Genomic DNA, 17,384 nt, shown 5'->3' on the forward strand with positions numbered 1-17,384 from the left:
AGTAACATATTGCAGGTACAAGTTCAGATTTGAAGAATACACAAATCAATACAGAATAAAATATGGTAGTGCCATTCTGCTGCTTATGACCAGATGACTGCACATCATAAATTTACATCCCTTACTCATCTTAGCTGGCTGCAGCATAGAGACCAAGAAAGATCATCTTTAGTAATGGCAAAAGTAGCATACTGGCAGAAAGGTACTGAAAGAAATTGCAGAGCTGGATGAAGTAAATGGGAGACTCTGAATTCAAGGACTGTGAAAACAAAACATTACTTACACACTGAGGCCCAATCAACAAGTATGTGTTTGAAGCCAAATACCTTACCGGCTCCTATTAACAGTTAGGCACTCAGATAACTTTGCAGATTCGTGTCTAATCAATACTAAAATGCAGCCAAAACACGACTTTTACATGAAGTCAGAAGTTAAATGAGAGTCCAAATACTTGGAAAGAATCAAGACAGAATCAACATTTTTTGTTTTTACAATTGCAGAATTTAGAATTTTTAGGCTAATCAGTTTAGGATGACCTAGCCTATAATGTAGTACAATGTTTCAAGTAAGGAGTAAAGAACATTGAATTTTATCCTTCTCAGTTATCTAGATACTCATGACCACATATGGCATCCTGCAATCTACTACATGTTCACACATACCTGCACATACCATACCATGAATAAAAACCAGAATGAATCTGAATTTCCTTCCTATCTCCCTGCAATTCTCAGTTTCTTAGTAACTGAAGAAATGAAAGAAGATCTAGCTTTAAACCTCTTCAAAGGAATCTTTCTCTTATTATTCATTCTGCAGCAATTAAAGAGGGCTTCCACATTTTCTATACTTAAATCATAACAATGCTGCCTTCACTCCCTCCCATAGATTTTGCACACAAAATTCTATTCATGCACTGTTCACGGAAACAAGAATTTTCAAAATTACAAAGAAATGTTATTAACAGGCATGTGAGCCTCTCCGATGCAGCTGTCTCATATCACAAGACGTAAGAAGCAAGCAATCTATTCACTGCTGTGAGAAACTGTATCTTAATAAAAACAGATTTTCAAAGTTGGGTTTTCTTGGTTTTTTGTTGTTGTTGTATGCAAATCCTTGCAGCATAAGACACGTTTGGACATTCATTTTCAAAAGTTTTCATCCCCTTGTTTCCTTGGCATCATTGCCAAATATACTTGAAGCAATTTCTCGACAGGAACTAAAGGAACTATCTATAAAAGGCAAATTCAACTTCATCTTGCATACCATCTCTTTTGCAATTTTACCAAAAGACAGCTATTATAAGCATGTTATGAGGCTACCAACAAAGCAGTGCATGGTTATGCAGTGCAAATGATCAGGCAGAGTGTTCTGTTTCTTAGGAACAACAATGAATTCAGTAAAAATATGTCCCGTTGTTACTTCTGGTTCACCAGAATAAACTCAGAAGTAACAGACATAATGTGTAACTACTCCTCTACACAGGCTTTGAAGTTCTCTTGTCCTAGATTTTAGGTTCCACACTAAAAGAATTAAAGAAAAGCGGATGTCTCCCTTTGCTTTGAGACAGCAACAAGTATTAAAACAATTTATTAGAACAGAAAATTTTTACTATAACATTTGGAGAAGAGGAAACTGCATCTTGTAGGCGACCCCCACCAACCAATCAGTTTTTCCTTAACTTATTTTACTTCCTGCCCAAGTTTACATCTGCAGGTCACTAGAAGACCTACCAAGCAGTCAGTCACCTTTGAGGAACAAGAAGCTGCATGCCCATCTGAACCAGGAGTCAATGGAAGACAACTGTTGATTTCCACAGGCTCTGGATAACCCACCTATCCCCTAACAGCTTAATGATTATAGTTGAAATCTATACCCAAAGTACGCTGTTATTAAGCAACTCAGTATCCAGCCTCTGCAGCCACACAGACTAGCTCCCAGTGTTCAAACACCTCTCTCCTTCCATTCCCAATTCTTTATCGGCACAACCCCTGTTACCACAGGCAACACCAGCATGTGATTTAAGTGCCAGACTACAAACCCAAGTGAGAGAAGGAGTGTGTCTAGCTCCATCTCACACTTTCTCCATGCACATGGTGGCAAACGCAACGCGGTTGTCAAGCTTCGGTCTTTAAGCAAAAATGAGATGTAGCACTGGGCTGTCTGAGCAGATCACACTGTCTTGCTAAAGAAAGGCCATTGGACTGAAGCTGGCCCACAGACTCCTTTTGGAAGGTACAAAGTTAAGCCAGTCACTAACCATTTTAAAAGCCTTGAACTAACAAACAAACAAAACCCATCAGCTATATTTCCCACTTTGGTACTGTAAATCAATTCAGCCATTAAGTAGCACTTTATGTTTTGTAAAGATTATATGCCATTCCTAGATGGTTTTCAAAGAGAGCACAAAAAATACAGAACATATAAACACTGACCTTGTTTCTTTTAACCCTTCTTTCTGAATGACTTCCAGTATTTGTTTTGCAGTCATTGGTGAGTTGGGGTACTTTTCCAATGCCTGAAAAGAAATAATAAATGTGTGAGTGACAAGATACAGCTGTCCTGTGAATCTGAAAGGTTATGTGATCATGCCGTTTTTATGTAGTCATTTGTGAAAGGCAGGGAACGGTAGTGTTGAGACCGGAGTCCTCTGCCTGTTGGAAGGCCAAATACAATCCAGGAAACTGCAGCAAGAATAAGATTTACTTGCTGCGTTTGTGCATCATCTGCTACATCTGCCTGGGAACAATTCTTACCAGGTTCCAAATAAAAGACTTGAAATATGCAACTAATTTTATGATACAGCAACAGAGTTCCTTTCAGGCAGGAGGGAAAAAAAACCCAGAACAAAACAAAAAGAAAGAGACAGCTAGTCGTCTTTTTTTGATTTTTATTACTTTAGAACTATTTGAGGTCATCTAAATATTCTACACTTAGGTTTTGTCATGACCTCAAGAACAAAATTGGCTAAAACCTTCCATTGTAGAGCAGGAGCTACTGTGAGAATTGACAGACAGGTTTCAATCTTAAAATGCTTTTTGTTTCTAAAAACTATGAAAAATTAAGTAGTCAGAACAGTCACAGCACACAAGATGCTACATGACAGAGTGCAGTATATTTTTCCAGTTCAGCCCCGTTTTCCACTCCTTTGCCTTTTCCAATTAAGCCCAAACTAACCCACTCCTCTTTCCAGATACAACCATCTTGTACAGATTTTTCTGGTTTTCCACTTTCTTTTTGTCCCTGTAAGTTTTAAGCTGTTAAACAAACAGCCATTCTTTTGCTCATGTAAAGTGCCAGACTGACAAGCCCTGGAAAATGAAACTTTTCAATCAGCAGTAAAAGGTGCAGCACAGGCCACGGCAATCAAGCTTCCCAGAGCATCTTGCCAACATATCTCAGCCAGAACTTGCATTTCTACCCTGGGTAAATAAGAAATCAGTGTGGTCTCCAAATTCATCCGAATCTGAGCTTCTCTCTAGTAGTTACCAAATGATGGCAATTGTGAAAGTAGCTACTACTATGTGGATACCTACCCACTAGGAACTACAGACACCACCACATCGTATCATGCAAGTCATCAAACTGTGAAGGGTGCTAGCCAGGGCTGTAATTCAAGCAGCTCACCTAAAGCCAAAGCCTCCCTACTCACTACAACTTGACCAAGTCAGCCCCCTCCTGCCATCTTACAGTTCTGATTTATTGCCTTTTCTCCCCTTTCGCAGCCAAAACACAGTTTACCAAATCCTTCAGTTCTTTGTTACAGATGAGCTTTGTATCCTTTATCTTTCAGTTCCACAAAGGAAAATGCAGAAGTGAGGGCTGTACTAGAAAGGTCTGGGAGCTGAACTGAGCTTATCTCACGTACATCAATAGGCAAGATTCAAAAGGGACCCATCGGGAAAGGAAAACCGAAAGGTGATTTGAAAGGAGAAAGAAGAGTGGGTAGGAAAGAGTACAGCAATGAGTAAAGATGGAAGGAACTGCACAGGGCTGGGAAAAGGACCATTGCACAGCAAGGGAAGAGAAATGATGTGAAGTATTAGTGACAGAACCACAATGGCACACTGGAAAAATGACAATGCGTATGAAGATTAAGACTAGGATGAGAAAAGATTAATGTTGTGATGAGACAAAAATGGAAACTTTAACCTTCGGAAAGAAGACAAAGAAAAAGGACAAGGTAAAATGATAAATAAAGGGAAAAGAAGAGAACTGAACTGGGAACATTCCAGAGAGCAAACTGGAAAGGACAGAAGAGGAAACTACACTGTACTGGACACAGCTATGAAGGAAACTGTGTGCACTTGAAAGTGGGGTTACTCACTGTGGAGGATTCCCTGTTTCTCTTCCTGAGTACAGGCCCCTCAGCACACCTGGGCAGCTCCTCCCTGCAATTGAGAAAATTTGGGTAGCCCTGTCCCCTTCTCTACGACATCACATCCTACTCTATAAAGTCAGTAAAAGTGCCAAGTATTACCACGCGAGTTTGACAATAATGGGAAGGAAACAATAAAGCTATGCAAACATCAGAAGTCACCCTGTTCTGGACAATGGGACAAGGGAGAGCAGTTTGTGCTGAGGAAGCTGCACTGAACTGGTTGTGGAAACAATGGCCAGACATATGGATACAGAAGATCATCTTCACCAAACAACAATGAAACCAACGAGCAGGATGCATAACACCACTACAGAAAGTTTAATCAAATCCACAAGGCAGATTTCAAATACCACAGTATGAAGTGAGCACATTCAGGGTATAATGACAAACTGAAATGCAGAGTATGTTAGACAGGCTGAAAATGCTGGAACAAACAATTGCGCAATTGTTGGACTTGTTTTATGCCGGACATGTAGCGTGGGCTGCTGTTCATATACCCCATGAATTTGATTTTGTTCATCTAACCCTTTAAACCCTTTAAAGCCTGTTATTTAAAGAACTATTCATACCCTCACTGAAAATCATTAATTCTCAAACACTGCTTAAGTTGAAAATCCTGTTATTGTGTACCTGATGAAGTTTTCTTTATCAGAACAAAGATTAGTTTAGCAGAGAACCTTAGCAAAGATGTTTTTTTCTGCCGCTCCCACCATGCTGTCGTGTCCCCCCCAGTTTTAACCTAACCATTTATCACAGTAAGAAAATAAAAATAATTACTTGTAAAAACATTTTAATGATAATCTCATTTTCTTCCCCCAGTTATGGAAAACAGCATCAGATTATTATTTAAAAGTTTGGGAGCTAATGAATACACACTGAACTGATAATTGCATTAGCGTCTCTTGCCTCTGTATCTCACCATCAACACTGCTAAAAGCCCGCAATCCCTTCTGCATTTCTAAGACTTTTAAAAATAATATTAGAAATTCAAACTGAATTACTAATTGTGCCTTAAGGCAAATAAAATACTAAAATGCAGTAGCATAGTTAAGTCATAGACTTCCTGGTCAGAAAAAGTAACGTACATCAGGGGAGGAAGCCTTTATCTGTTTTAAGTATCTTTCTCCTTCCTCCCACTCCATCCACCAACACTCGTATCGTATATGGGCAGTGACTAATAATCCTGAAATTAAAACATGCCAAAGTACTGTCATGAAAAGTATGATTGCGTCGATGTATTTTGTTAAGAAGGACAATGGCAGAAGAATGGTTTGCACTGACTGCAACTTCTATCACAGAGGATCAAATATGCTCTATTTATTCCTGCCATTCAACCACAGCCTTAAAAAGGGACAGCCGCTAAATAACTGGGACAAATAATTTGATACCCATCAGGACAATCTGGAAGAGAACAGAAGTAGTCATTGCACTGAACACGTTCTTGGTGTTCATTCAAACCCTGGTTAATGCTCAAAGAGAAGACGACTCAGATCCCAGCAAGCACAGTGGAAATCAAACCTCCCAGCACATGGCAGCAGCCTGACAAATTGTTGTTTGTATCACCTACACATATCAACCCACAACTTCAGAGATATTAAATAATTACACAGATGCCACAAACACATACATTCCCAGTTTCATTGGAAAAGTCATGTCAGTTATATGGGACAAGAAGAAATCCAAATTCTTTTTCTCACCATGGCATCTATCATCTTTTGTGCATTGACAACTGCTCAAAAAAATCAGTTGCCACACTGGGGAAAAAACTTTCCGGTCAACTGTTAAAAAGAAAACTCTAGAGCAGAGTCAGCTTTGCGTAAGACAGAAATCCTGAATGCTCAGCTCGCCTACAAAATCAGAAGAGAACCTCTATATAATTGATGGAATGATTAGTTTAATTTATATACACAGCTGCTTGTGACTACCTGAATCAGATCTGCTCAATCGTTTGCATTTCAGCCACTAGAGGGAACACAAGAAGAGGGACAGCAGGAAGAAGGGTGAACTAGAAAGCTGGCCTTTTTGCTACCCATAAACATTCCTGCAGAAAGTGGGAAGCTTTGCCAGAGAAGCAGCCACTACTCCTGCAGCTACCAGTTATGACACTGACAGAAAATGATTCCTCTAAACAAGAACCAAGTGTGGTCTGATACTGTGCTGTGGTCCGAAAGCAGTAGGTAGGTCGGTCTAGTGGGCTTGTTGCTGCTGATTGTGTGGCCAGAGCCCAGTTACCAGGAACCGGCCAGAGCCTCTTCCATTTCTGGAAGCTGCCTGCAGGGATCTGAAGGTCAGATAGCTGACGAAAATCAGGATCATTTTATCACAGCTGCTTGGTCAAACTATAGGCTGAGTCACTACTCACAAACTGAAGCAATTCTCTTTAGAACATTATTTAAATAACTTGGGAGGAAAAAGAGGAACAGTACAGTTGTTGCCAGTGCTCCCACTCAACAGCTAAAATACAAGTCAGGCTGAACTGCACAATAGACAGTCTTTGATGCCCAAAGACAGCAGGGTGAATAGAAAACCAGAAAAATAACTTTCCTTCTCCTAAGCAGAAAATATATGATATTTTCTAGCCACCCATTACTAAATTAATGAATTGAAAGATGGAGTCCCAAACAGGGTAGAAGAACAGCATCCTGGAAAAAATCCAGCATTGTCTTTTCCAGCTGCTTGTGTGAGGTTAACAGGAGGACTGACTTCTATTGTGGGAAATGCCCCACTCAAATCTTTTGTATTCATTTTTGACCAACAGCTTTAGTCACTGGGGAATTATCAGCAGCCTGGTAAAAGTTCAAAGCCCTTTGTGTGAAGAAAGATGGGTAAATGGTTACGAGAGGAGGGTAGGGCAGGGTACAGAGTGGGGGAAGAAAGGAAGTGCATAGAGATGGATGAAGAGGAGAAAACGGCAAGAAGATCAAGAGGAGGGAGGGTACATGATACATGAAAAAGAGGAAAGAGGGATGAAAATAAGAAGGAGAGATGTACTACAACCTATTTTAACATAAGTTCTCAAACAGACATTCATGGAGCTCTAGCTGATGGTGATTAAGAGAAAGGTAAAGAGTAGTTACTAAGAACTAAAATATTAAAAGAAGCTGAAATAGGAATAATAATTCTCCTGGTAGGACTTTTGTCTTTGAGCAGTTGCAGTTACAGTTACAATAAGGAAATTACCAAATCTGAGTAGAAGGTGCATTTCATAAGACAGGTCTTTCATGGTATGCTCTATACTATGAATTTGTCTCTGTAATCCATGCATCACTTACAGATAAGAAAGAAAATTAAAATCAAGCAAGGAAAGGAACAAAGATGTAATATGAACAAGAAAGCAACACACAAAAATACCTAAACCTGCTGAAACACATTAGATTAAGTTTTAACATCAGTTACATGCATGCTTGCTAGTCCACACTGTTTTTAGGTTCAGAGGTAATGCTACTGACCTGTAGACCTCAAATGGTTTAAAGTACACCCAAAAAACATCTTTCCCCAGCCCTCTTTCAGTCAAAAGTACTTTATGGTTCCTTTAGCATGAACTACAGGGAACAACTGGGAGAGTGTTTCCTGCAAGAGAACTTTTACTGTAGAATTTGTTTGCAAGTCAGTCTGAAACCGCCTAGCTTTACTAACCTGCCAGATAGATACGTAAGGCGTTATCATCTCCTAAAACACTGAATGAAAGGAAAGAGCAAGAAAGAAGCTGAATGATTGATTGTTCATTCCATTGCTTTGACTGGCTGGTTTGAGGCTTGTTCTGACATGTCTGGACCCTTTTATTGTTCTTTTTAAAGTTTATTTATAATGTCATATTTTAAACTGATAGAAAGGCAGCAACAGTGCTTTGGAAATTCCAGATAAACTGTACACTTGACATTTTGAATTCAAAAGAAATTGGATTACAATTCAGTTGCAATTAAACATACAATTGTGTTATTCCTTTAAAAGGCACAAGCTCTAGCAGCAACATCATCTTGCTAGTGGCCTCATATATCACAGGAGAAAACATAGGGTAGTTTTCAACCCTAAACAACTGACTTATAACTACTTATTGATCTGGTCTGACATACTGAAACAGAAGGAAACCTTCATATTTCTCTCTTTACTAATGCAATCAGCCTGTCCGAGCAACCAGGAACTTTTACTTAAAGGCTCTGTCAGCACAGATCCATAAACACCTCAGTGACTGTAACAGGATCAACCCAGTCAGCACACAGAATCCTATCAGATTTCTGTAAGATCAGGATCAAAGATTGTCATGGTTTAATCGCAGCCGGCAACTAAGCACCATACATCTCCTCGCTCACTCCCCGGCAGTGGAATGGGGGAGAGAATCGGAAGGGTAAGAGTGAGAAAAATCATGGGTTGAGATAAAGACAGTTTAATAAATAAAGCAAAAGCCACGCATGCAAGCAAAGCAAAACAAGGAATTCATTCACTACTTCCCATCGGCAGGCAGGTGTTCAGCCATCTCCAGGAAAGCAGGGCTCCATCATGCATAATGATTACTTGGGGAGACAAAACGCCATCACTCCGAATGTCCGCCCCTTCCTTCTTCTTCCCTCAGCTTTTTATTGCTGAGTATGACATCACATGGTATGGAATATCCCTTTGGTCAGTTGGGGTCAGCTGTCCCAGCTGTGTCCCCTCCCAACTTCTTGTGCACCCCCCGCCTACTCGCTGGTGGGGTGGTGTGAGAAGCAGAAAAGGCCTTGACTCTGTGTAAACACTGCTCAGCAGCAACTAAAACATCCCTGTGTTACCAGCACTGTTTTCAGCACAAATCCAAAACATAGTCCCATAGTAGCTACTGTAAACAAAATTAACTCTATCCCAGCCAAAACCAGCACAAAGATACATACCCCAGTGAGCAAGATGTCAAACTTGCTACCCTAGTATGGGTTCCATTATTAGCAGCGGGATTACTGGCAAGGGCTTCAGTTCAAGCAATGGAGCATCCAGATTCTCACAATGACTGCTCAATTCCGATAGTGCAGTCCAACCTCCAGACTTCTGCTTAGCCATTCAAGCCATACCTCTTCTTGTTTTCTATCACAGTACCCCATTGCCTCTCACTCTGCCCAGCCTTTCTCTGCTCTTAAAGTGATACTCTCATCTTTTGAGGTGTTGCAATACCCCTAACTTCCCTATCTCCCCCCTTCCCGCATCCCTACTGAAATACCTTTTTCCCTTGTCCTTACCGCAGTACACTCCCACAGTACATTCTTATGTCCTCTACCTCCTGAAACATCCATACAGATGCAGTCCACTGCCATGCGTTCCCCAAAACCCACACACAGGTACACAAGTGCTGCCAAGGTAGTCAATACTGAATAGCTAGCTAGCAGTACACTGTAGCTCTTAGGTGCTGACAGGACAAATTGTATTGTGAACCTCCCATGGCTTGTAGACCATATTCTCTGCCTATTTAGTTTAGAGTAGAAGTTTCAATTTCTGTATCAGTGTGCCCAGTTGAAAAACATGGGTCAAAGCTCTTTACAACTACGAATCATTATTCCAGAGAAGGGGCCAAGAGCAAAACACAGCTCTGCCACCCAAAAACATTGCTGAAATCTGCACTCATTCAGTGATCACACAGGCCATAATCCTGAAATGCCTCTAATGCCAGCAGGGATAAAAATTCCCCTTTGGCACCTATCCCTATACAAAATGAAGCGAGGCCATGCTTAGGTGACCGGAACTAATGGAGCAGAATGGGTATGAGTACCCTGTCAGCTGCCTTTATATTACAGATAACAGAGGAAAGAACTACCACCAGCGTGAATATATTCATCACTACTAAGGGAACAAGAAAAAAAATACTAAGCAGCACCAAACCCCAAACATATTTGCTTCCATATATGCTGTTTTCTCTATTGAAAGCTGATACAGATTTTTTTTTCCTGAGACACTGAAAGGTTTGCTCTACAACTTATGTTTCAGCAGAGTAAAATAAAAAAAAATATGAAGAGTAAAACTTCCCAGAAAAATCAGAGAAAATGAGTATGTGTTTGTTTTGAAAGACTTCATAGCTTAATTTCCTCAGGCAAATGTAATGTGTAAGGGTTACTTTTAATGTGAGAAATAAAATTCCTACTGGCTACTCTCTGAATGTACCAAATTTAACAGGAAGTGACAGTTATGCCCGTTTTCTTGCCATTGCTTTACTATCAGAGCTTATCTTGTTAGACAGTGTCCTAAAGATACAGACCTAAGATTTCCAGAAGGCAAAAAAGATAAAAAAAAAAAAGAAAAAGGGGGGGGGGGGGAAGGGGGAAGATAGCAGAATACAAATAAAATATTTTAAACTATGCACTCTACCTAAATATTCTTATTAGTTTCAGCCATTTTAAGTTCTTCATCCAGGTAAAACTACCCACTAAAAGGGTAAGACAAGTTTCATGCTGCAACTGACATTGACTCCGTTGATACACCATGAATATATCTAACCAACCAAAAAGTACTTCTATCCATGTTACTAAAATATGGTTAACGACATCAAACATGAAAATAAAACTGTAAAAATTATACTTCCATTTTAATTCTGTCAGATAGATGGCATGAAACTACCTCATGAAATTTACAGCACATTTTGGTGCTTAGGTGAAAAGCCAGTAAAAGTCATGTTGATCCTCTTAACCTCACAAGGGAAGTCCATAAAACTTCACAACTCAGTTGTTTGCTCTGTTCCTCACTCACAGGATGATACACAGCATCACTCCCTTCGAATTAATAAGCAAGCAGAGATGCAGAAAATTACTAAGAATCTTTCTTAGTAATTTTATCCCAGAAAGAAAGACCAGAATGCATCTAATACATGGAAAACCTGGAAGGAAATTCCCAAGAGGTGTACAGCAAGTGATAAAGCTGGAAAAATTAAGTGTCCCTTGCAATCATAGACACAACAAAAAGCCACTTTCAGTTCCTCCAGCCCACCTGTTCAAGTACTGGAGGCAAAACAGGAAACCGAAATCTCCACAAAATGAAAAACGATGAAGCTTTGGGTTTGGTGGGGTTATTTTTTTGCCTTTTTTTTTTTTTTGGGGGGGGGGAGGGGTGTGAGGTGTTGCTTGCTTGTTTGTTTTAAATAGGAGCATGATTCTTTCTTGTCAGAACAGTCAATACAAAGGAGTAGAGTCTTAAGAGAGTCCTTGGATATTATGCAGTTTATTCCTTCCAAAGCTTGCACAATTATTTCACATCGGTTTTCATTAGTCTGAATCATGACATCATTGTGTACAGAACTGGGTTCACTGGCACAATCTGGATCTACTGCTTAAATTGCTCTGAAAGCAGATATGATAAGTCATGTTTTTGAACTAAAGAAATATAGCCTTCTCATAGAATGTGTAAAGAGAGAATTCTTTTGTTAGCTGTCAGTGGGATTTTGCTATCTCTGTTAAATATATAATGGTTAGTGTCATAACAAAGATCAGCCATCGTGTTATGGCATTTATCTTCATGAGTGAAGAGAGGAAGGGCTACTGTGATTTATTCCATCTCTCCTCATGAGACGATTAATGTCATAAGAGATTAGTCTTCAGTACTGACTTGTACACAGAATAAAATACAGGGCTGGAGTGGGATGCTAGGCAGTTTTAATTGCCACAAGTTTGGAAGCCCACATTACTTACAGATGGTACAGTTGACAATTACTCATCTAAGATTTTCAAAAATAGGACAATATTTTGCAGTTCACTAACTCATATCCATTTTGTGTCATTTATTTGTTCAGTCCTTCTTATCAGTCTTTCTACATAGTCCTTTCTCCCATCTCATCACCTAAGTCCACCCACACTTGTTCTGTTAAATACACTATTTACTGCAGAACTGAAGTCCATACTGGTGGTTTATAGTGATGTTTGGTAGCATCTGTTTAGAGATTTGAAAAATACACTATTTAACAACTATTACTACAAAACATTTGTCACAATACAGGCAGATTAGAAAGAACATATAATGGCTCTGTATCTGTGTTTGCATTCATATACATTCATCTGTGTTTTGCATTCATATATCTTCTCAGGATAGAAGCAGCAGCTTTCCTCAAGTTTTGACAAAAGTTACATGCTCACTTCTTCCCAGGGACCTTGCAAAGTAATCTGACCATCCTAAATTTAAGTTAATAATATTTCAAAAGCCTATCACTTCAGAGAAATGCGCACAGAATATTTTGTTTCCATGCTCTCCACTCCTTCTTATGAAAGAAAATACTTCAGATAATACTGTGGTGGAAAAAAACATGATAAGCAAAAGTTCTGCTAAAGAGGGAAGAATTATTTTTCCTCCAAAATGGAACATGAATTGTCCGTATTTTCTTAAATTCTCCTTTTCTGGATACTGCTAAATCATGCCAAGCCAGGTAAACTTTAATCCTCGATACAAAAGTTTTTTTCTGTTAAAAACAGCAATTCTTTACCATTGGTTTACATCAAATAGAACACATTATTAAAAAGCTCTCACCACAAAGAGTTATCTTTATCTAGGCTTCTCAAATATTGACTTAAACATTTTTATCAAGCTGTTAATCACATCCACATATAATGTGATCAGCAACTGAGACCAGCCCTGACAGTGAGACCAGGCAGATAACAGAGCAACATTATGGCAGGGAAGAAGTATCATGAAAGCTAAGGACATTTCATATTGATGGTAAGTGGATAGGAGAGAAAAATCAATGGGTCCTCATCAGTACAACTGTCTACCAGGTGGATGCTGATTTCCCTTAGAGATTTAAACCAATAGGAGCAATCACTTGGCATAGGTAAACAAATTCAATAGGACCTCCAGCCTTTAAAGAAGAAAGGTGAACTGTAACTTCAAAACTGGAGTTCGTAAGGAGACAAAATGCTGATTGTTAAACCAATAGTTTGTAATCAGATCTCAAACCAAAATACAGAACATGTCTTCCCCCATGGGGAGAAAACCTGAAAATGTTCAGGATAATCTGCAATTGCTGTGGAGGCTCCTAACTCCTGACCCTGCTTGAAGTCATTATTCCAAGCTACAAGACTGGCTGACCCCTCCAAGTCAAGCTGGACAAGCACTGACCAGGTTACAGTGAGAAACGGCCATCAGCCATACACATGATGCAACTACCATCACCGAACTTCAGAACCACAACAAAGCAATTGGTCAGCAGAGAGGAATCACAGAGGATTTTATAAAGGAATATAAATACAGAGACTTCTCATAAAGCTAGGCTTCCTGTTCAAGACAAGCTTCTATTTTTAAGGGTCCTTAATATCACAGCATATTTTTTATCCTAAGACCCCTCACTATACACTGAACAGATTCAACTGTTACCAATCAGGGCGGTAATTATAACTCAAGAAAAGCAAACCAAGAGAGAGTAAAACACGGCTGTTATACAGTATATTCAGTGATGGGTTTTATTCTTTTTCTGTGAGCACCAACAAACATACACATGAGGATCTGAGTTTTCCCAAAGTCACATCTCCTCAGCAAATGTAGCAGTAAAAATTGTTAGCTCCTAGGAAATGCTACTGGTAAATAAATTCAATGTCTATGGGGTTTAGGCACATCATTTTAGATTTAATGTTTTAGAAGTTGATAATAATACCTGTTTTAGCTATATCTTCCATTTCCCTCCAAAAATAGCTAGCAATAAGCGAACAGAAAAATGAAAACTGTTTTATGGAAAACTTACACTGCCTCAACTTGGGCTTCCAGTGTAACTACTGAACTCATACTGTATCTTTGAAACAATGAGAATTAATAATGAGATTAGCCTTACAGTTCAAATCCAGGAATGCAATCTTCCTTTAACTGTGCCAGAAAATCTCATCCAAAGACATAAAATTATACTTAGAAGATTTACATGCTATGTCCTCTGAGGTTAAAACAAAAATAAACCAAGGTGTCCAGAATCACAACGAGAAAACTACCACAGTCTCATATTCAAGCATTACGTCAGACAGACTTTTGGACATGGAGATTCTAGGAGATTTATTTTTTTTTGCTGCTCTAGAAATAACCTGGGCAAGATAATTTGAAACCACTTCTGAAAATTCCAACAGGAGATCTTACTACCAAGTGGATGAGAGCGTATTTCAGAAGACAAATCAGTCTTTTCAATTATTTCAAAGGATTACTTATAATTTCAAAAATACTCCTTTGGCTGAGATAGCCCATAATGAAATTTGTTCTAAAAATAAACAGAATGCAACATAATCAAAACATAGTATTTCATTTCCAAGACAAAGGCCCTGTCTTTTACAGAGGAGAGAAGACAGAATTTTTTCCATCTTGGTGTTTCATTGTGATCCTTATACTCCCAAAGTTTGAGAAGGAGCCAAACTTTAAAGATGAAGGTTTGGGGACGTTAGCTGGTTATCCAATTAAGTGAAATGGTAGAAAAATAAATAAACAAACAAATGAAATGCAATTTTATCCTAGAATTCAGAAGGGTTTTTTTTTCTCCTCATTTCTTTCATTGTCAGTCATAGATTTTTTTTCTTCCTCTCTTCAGTATATTTGCTGTTCTACTTCTCATTGGTACAAGAACATCTCCATCTCTTCTTCACTGCTTCCCAATGCAGCACTATCATTTTTCTCCCCAGGATTACATCAGTATCACCCAGGCACGCACTCTTTTCACCACATGACATGCCAACAGACATAAACCCAGTTTCATTCTAGTCTACTAATCCCAGACAACGTATGCAAGTACTAAAAGTAATAAGCTTCATAACTATTATTATGTATGTATGTAGCACTTAAAACCTCATTTTTTTCAGAACATTAATCCTCAGAATGCTTTCCCCAGATCCCTTCCCTCCCCCTCCACACCCGTATTTTTCTATAAAATTAACGCCAACATTTAACAACACTTTAACTAACACATGAAGCTTCTTGCCATAACAGCTCTAAGAATGTTGATAATAGCAAACAGGTGCAGTGATTTTTAAATTTTTTTAAACCTCTTATTCTCTTTGCAACTCTTTCAGAAGTGTTTCCCAACCACCATGCATATATACCAACCTCAGTTATTTAGGCAGCCACTTTTGTAGATCTGGCTCAGAATGAAGACAGGAGCATTATTTTACTTTATTTAACATTCCTTTAAATAGCTTGAAACATTCTCCTACAGCTCAGACACTAATATGATGAGTTAGCGCATGAAAATTACAGTATGAAATTGAGTCTGTCCTCATTAAGGATAGTTAAATTTGACTACACAGGCAGAGATTTTCTTTTTTTGTTGTTTTTTAATTTAATGGAAGTGTTAAAGATTTAGAGAATTATAGTAAGATGAGAATGTTTTGATAATGTGTCAAACAGTCTACCTCCAAGCAAAGTAGGTAACCCTACAAATTAATGGGGACAGAAGTGTTCTCTTTTGCAATGGAACAATTATTTCATTAGACATTAATCTACAAAAAATTCTAACAGGTCCCTGAAGAAAAAGAAAAAAAAAATCCCACTTAGGCCAAACTAATTTGACAGATTAAGATATTTTAGATTTTTTTTGGTTGGTTGGTTGTTTTTTCTCAACAGCTTAAAAGACAATACGACAATGCTTTTCTGATCTAGCTTCCAAAATCCATACAAAACATTCTTGATCAACTGCTTTGACTCTATTACTCCAAAATTTTTTCAAGTTTTCCATCTTCTATTGAAATTTTCAATCCATAGTTCACAGACCAGTTGAAAGACTATCTTTTTGGAGTCCATGAAACACAACAGCTCAAATGATTGCTCAGACACTGACTTTATCCTCAAGGCGTTTCACCCTGCGCACTCCTCTTATTGCTTATCTCTTGCACTGTATCCTGCACCCTTCAGTCAGTCAGACATCTGTTTGTTCACTTCTCCTACGTTTATGATCTCTTTCATTGGAAAACTCCCCAGACAGCCCTATATAAGTTCTGCAGTCTCCTCCTCAGGTTGCTGCTGTGGGCCTGGAAGCTAAATTAACAACCCACAATGGTTACAGTGAACATCAACCATTTACTGTGAAGGGTTGATCATAGCACAGGTACTAAAAAGTTACTAAGAGGTACTTAGTAAATGCAACAAGCATCAGCAATGCATGTATACAGCATGCAGTAACTTGTACGGCCAGACTGACAAAAATCTCTAAATTTACCTTGTGAAGCCACAGTCCTCTCATTCTTAACTGCTTCTAGAACTCTAAAAAAGAGCATGTTTTAACATCACAACCACCTAGTGGGGCTTACCATCGTTGGAACACTGTATCACAAAGAGCAGAAAAGATCCTTCTTCATAAGGTAACTGCAGTGTTCAAGCCAGCTTGAAGCAGTAATTCCACTTTCTTTCAGTATTTGCTCTTCGGGGGCCAATCCCATGCTCTAGAAACCACTGTATTTACTAACAGACTTTTACTAAGGACAAGGAGCATCAGTCCAACACAAAGACATAGGGTTGGTTATCATTGACAAGTTCCACTCAGATACGTAGGTCTCATTCCAAAAGCGATAGGGGAAATTGACAGTGAGTCAGCTGACCCCTGAACACTGACCGTTAGAACAGCATTTTAGGCTGAAGAATTTGATTTGCCAGATGAAACAACCACACAGCTGGACCAACCCAAGAGCTGGGAGCAGTGTCCATTTCTTGCTGTTGCTAACTGTCTACCCAAAGGATGCTGGGGCTCGTTATGGGCAGACCAAAAGTCCCAGGCACATAGACTTGTTTCTATGATTCTCCCAGTCAGTCTCGCAGGGCTGTAACCCAATACTTGACATGATATATATATATAAGATTTGGGCTGCTAAGTTAGGAATTCGAGGGACCACATCAAAACATGCAATCCTTATTCTGTCCCCCCATCAGATACTTCCTACTGGGATACCTGGCAAAAAGCACTTCAGCTATTGCCCAGGAGATCACCGTTGTACTGTGATCTATATTCAAAGTCTCCAGCTGCACAGAAGTACTGGGCAGGGTGAAGTAAATCATCACAAGAATCTCCACCGTTATTTTAAAAGATTAGTAGCCTTTTAAAAGACAGTTCATG

The 17,384-nt window shown here is 39.0% G+C and overlaps 1 protein-coding gene across 1 annotated transcript in view; it reads right to left on the bottom strand.

Annotated features, from left to right (window-relative positions):
• ASXL3 (ASXL transcriptional regulator 3) overlaps positions 1–17,384 on the bottom strand; it is a 135,077-nt gene that overhangs the window by 106,171 nt on the left and 11,522 nt on the right. The window contains exon 2 of the mRNA XM_075141911.1: positions 2,433–2,515. Within this exon, the coding sequence (XP_074998012.1) occupies positions 2,433–2,515 (83 nt within the window). The remainder of the gene's footprint in view (positions 1–2,432; positions 2,516–17,384) is intronic.

This window comes from Calonectris borealis, chromosome 2 (genome assembly GCF_964195595.1).
Source record: "Calonectris borealis chromosome 2, bCalBor7.hap1.2, whole genome shotgun sequence".
NCBI lineage: Eukaryota > Metazoa > Chordata > Aves > Procellariiformes > Procellariidae > Calonectris > Calonectris borealis.